At 42.9% G+C, this 4,100-nt stretch overlaps 1 protein-coding gene across 1 annotated transcript in view; it reads right to left on the reverse strand.

The window, feature by feature from the left end:
- The window catches only part of abi2b (abl-interactor 2b), a 36,989-nt gene that overhangs the window by 1,969 nt on the left and 30,920 nt on the right, over nucleotides 1–4,100 (reverse strand). Inside the window, exon 8 of the mRNA XM_046060070.1 lies at nucleotides 1,132–1,317. Coding sequence (XP_045916026.1) covers nucleotides 1,132–1,317 — 186 coding nt within the window. The remainder of the gene's footprint in view (nucleotides 1–1,131; nucleotides 1,318–4,100) is intronic.

Here is a 4,100-nt window from a genome sequence, read left to right on the forward strand (position 1 = left end):
CCGACATTCACCCACAGTCATAGCGCCACCTGCTGGCAATAGAAAGTGACCTTTAACGAAGCAGCCCCCGCCGCACGTTTCACCTACGTGCACGAATTTTCTGTGGTACGTGTATCTTGTCCAGACGCACAAAAAAGTCTCTTGGAGCCATAGCCTAAACCCAACAGGAAGTCGGCCATTTTGAATTTTACGTCAAATTTTGGATGATTTACACACTTCGTACTTTAACGAACTCCTCCTAGGGATTTAGTCCGACCGACCTCAAATTTCTGCTGTGCCTTCTAAAGGCATTGAAGATGAAAAGTTGTGCTATTTGCAAGTTTTCGTCAATAGGGGTGTGTCCGTGGCGTGGCGTCAAAGATCAACTCTTCGCCATGACACGGAAGTTGTCGTATCTTCAGTGTACATGCTCACATCTGCACCAAACTGTACATGTAGGATGAGAGTCCCGCCCTGAACACATGTACATGCTGACATTCACCCACAGTCATAGCGCCACCTGCTGGCAACAGAAAGTGACCTTTAACGAAGCAGCCCCCGCCGCACGTTTCACCTACGTGCACGAATTGTCTGTGGTACGCGTATCTTGTCCAGACGCACAAAAAAGTCAAAGATCAGCTCAAAGATCAGCTCTTCGCCATGACACAGGAAGTTGTTGTAACTTCAGTGTACATGCTCACATCTGAACCAAACTTTACATGCTTGATAACTCTCCCACCCCGAAGACATCTACACGCCAATACCGATTTATATTCATAGCGGCAAGTGCTATGTAGCTCCACATAGGGGACACAGGAAGTGACATATAGCACCTTCATGCGGCGTCGGAAACGCGTAGCAAATTCACAGCCGCACCGGCAGAGCTCCAGAATGTCCAACTCAGCCGGCTCACACCCGGACGCGCTACAAGTGCGAGGGCCCGCCCAACGCTGCTTGCAGCTTTAATTCAATTTACTTTCACTGCCATACCAAATAATTAGCATAGCGGCCCAAGGAACGGATTATATCTTGTGAAACTGAATTCACTCTCTATACTTTCTCCTTGAACTCATAGTCTAGTCGTTACACTGCACTGAATTTTGTCCTACAGTGTTTTTAAAGTTGCCTCACGGGTAAGCAGTGGAGGCTTACCTTTCTCCAGGTAGGTGCGTGGAGCCCAGGGCGGGTCCTCCTCAGCGTAGGGGTCACTGTACTCCACCACCGCAGACTCTTCTTCATCCTCATCGTCCACGTAGTCCTCCGGCGGTGGAGGAGGTGGTGTAGATTCCTCAAACACTGGCTCCTCGGCAGGTGGAGGTGGAGGCGGGACGTCTGAGACTAAAAAAAGTTTTCAAACAGGCAGGAAAAAAAACCAACCCGTTACAGGCAAAAAAAAGGGAGAAAAAAACTCGACTACGTTTGTCGGGGACACAGATGGCTGCCCGGCATTCTCATGCAGAAAGAGAAACAAACAGTCCATGGTGGATGCATTTAAGAAGGAAAACCTTGTAACCACAGCACTTTACTGATACTCAACTGTAAGAGCAGGACATCCAAAACACAGAATGGTGTGACAGGACAGGAACTAAATGCACACACACTGATTTAAAGAAATACAAGCAGGAACTAGGTTAAAGGCATTCTCCAGAGAAATCAGTGTGAACATTAACACACACACAGAAATTACACGGAAACATGATCATGCTCATGAAAAAACAAGCAAACATGCTTCATTATTCATATCATGCTTTACGTGTTCCTTCACTCTTTTACAAGTCCTCAACCACCAACATCTGTTTCCACAGGGACCAGTAGTTATCTCCCAATTAGGTGTTTCACTCCTATTTTAAACATCAAAAAATAAAATGTGACTGTGGGGGTAATTACATCTGCTTTGAGCTCAGTTTAATTTATTTTTCCTTTTCCACTTGTAGAATCTGACAGTTTTAGCTCCATTTAATGGCACAAAATCCAACCAAGTAGTAACACAATGTTAAAGGGCAAGTCTTGTATTATTCTGTAATTCTCATTATCAGCACATCCCATGAAAAGACCAAACGATACAATGAATGTATCTATCAACAAGTGCTGTTTGTGTATCACAGCCTGATGTCTCTCCTTCCTCTGAGCCACAGAGCTCCATTGTTGTCCAGAAACAATTTAACTGGGTGACATGTTCCTTCATCACACCACACACACACACACACACACACACACACACACGCGCAGGAAAAAGTATGTGGGCCCTTTGGAATTACCTGGATTTCTGCATAAATTAGTCATAAAATTGGATCTGATCTTCATCTAAATCACAATAATAGACAAACACAATCTGCTTAAACTACTGACTAACTAAAATAAAACATTGTGTAAACCGTCACAGTGCAGAGTGGAAAAAGTATGTGAACCCTTGGATTTAATAACAAGCAATAATCTCAACCAAACGTTTCCTGTAGTTGCAGATCAGAGCTGAACAACGGTCAGGAGGAATTTTAGACCATTCCTCTTTACAAAAATGCTTCAGATCAGCAATATTCTTGGGGTGTCTGGTGTGAATTGCTCTCGAGGTCATCTCAATCAGGTTAAGGTCAGGACTCTGACTGGGCCACTCCAGAAGGCGTATTTTCTACTGCTAAAGCCATTCTGTTGTTGATTTGCTTCTGTGCTTTTCAGGGATTGTCCTGTTATATCACCCATCTTCCGTTGACTATCACCTCCAATCTCGTCTCATAGATTGGACTCCAGGTTGTCTGACTACTGACTCTAATTAGCTTTTGGAGAAGTTATAAGCCTAGGGGTTGACATACTTTTCTCTGCGACTGTACACCGTCCTGCTGCCCCAAATACTCACTCAGGGCACCTGGACCCAGTGCAGACTGACTCCCCTCTGTTTCTCTCCACAGGCTCCACCGTTGGTTCAGTTTGGTTTGGGTTCTGGAAATGCTTTTTTAGTTGTATTTATCTTGTTTTTTTACCACTTGTAGTGTACTATAATTTGGTGTAATTCTTGGTTTATTCTGGTTCAAATAAACATACTTTGTTAAATGTTTGCTATGGTGTGTCTCTAGGGATGGATGGGTATTGATACTCAATACCTTTAAGGTATGGACCAAAACAGCCCAGTATCTAGTAGAATTGAAAATGCTCCAGTCAAACCAGTCCTTCAATCGATACCTAGGCCTAATTTTTGTAACCACATCGCAGCAAAAAATTACTATTTGTATGGTTTTTCTTGCAGCCAAACACGCAAACAACACACCCAAAGAAAGAGAAGAGCACGCCTCTTCCTTATGTGGCTGCACCATAAACTGTATAAAAAGGCCTGTACCGAGTCCATGAGTGATTTTAACAGCCGCTCACCTTCGGCTGCGGTCTCAGGCATGTTCGTCACTGTTGCAAGTTTATCACCACAAGCTTGGCTTTCCGTTGGTTTCATCTTTTTGTATCATTTAACACTTCTCTGTACATTTTTATATTTGCTATTCACATCACTGGTCACCGATCGATCGCTCCGTTCCATCACATCAATTAAACGCTTTTGTAGCGCAGCAGCGATCAGCTGATTTTACTCACTGAGCCTCCGGCTGCAGCTGCTTCAGGTGTAGTTGGTTTTATCTCCTGGAAGTACAGATTGTCTTTTCCTCTGTTTGAGAGTCTTTAATGTAGCTAAGTGACAGACTCCTGACTCGTTTTATACTTGTGACTGTGGTCTTTTTGGAGGTTTGCGACTCACCAATAAAGGAAAAAGCACTCGCGGAGATCTTTCAATTCTGTTTATTGATCGAAAGTTAACAAAATAATTTCCCATTGTTTACCTTCAACACACATATCAAAAAATTACCTTAGTTTCCTACCACTTATTTGGTCACTAAACTATTTCACTCCTCTTTCATTTAAATATAAAAAAATTCACAAGCTGTAGTCTTTTCCTGTATAATATTACTCGTGAGGATGACCTAATTAGGACGAGGAGTGATCAGATACAATCTCCCACAGTTATTTGAAACCAAAAAAAATAGACAAAAAATAGATAACCTTGCTTGTCCATAACAACAATAAAAATAACTAGAAAAGCAATTTCTGAAGAAATTGCAGTGTGAATGCTGTCTGCTGAATGGCTT

The sequence above is a fragment of the Micropterus dolomieu genome, linkage group LG01 (assembly GCF_021292245.1).
Source record: "Micropterus dolomieu isolate WLL.071019.BEF.003 ecotype Adirondacks linkage group LG01, ASM2129224v1, whole genome shotgun sequence".
NCBI classification, from domain to species: domain Eukaryota; kingdom Metazoa; phylum Chordata; class Actinopteri; order Centrarchiformes; family Centrarchidae; genus Micropterus; species Micropterus dolomieu.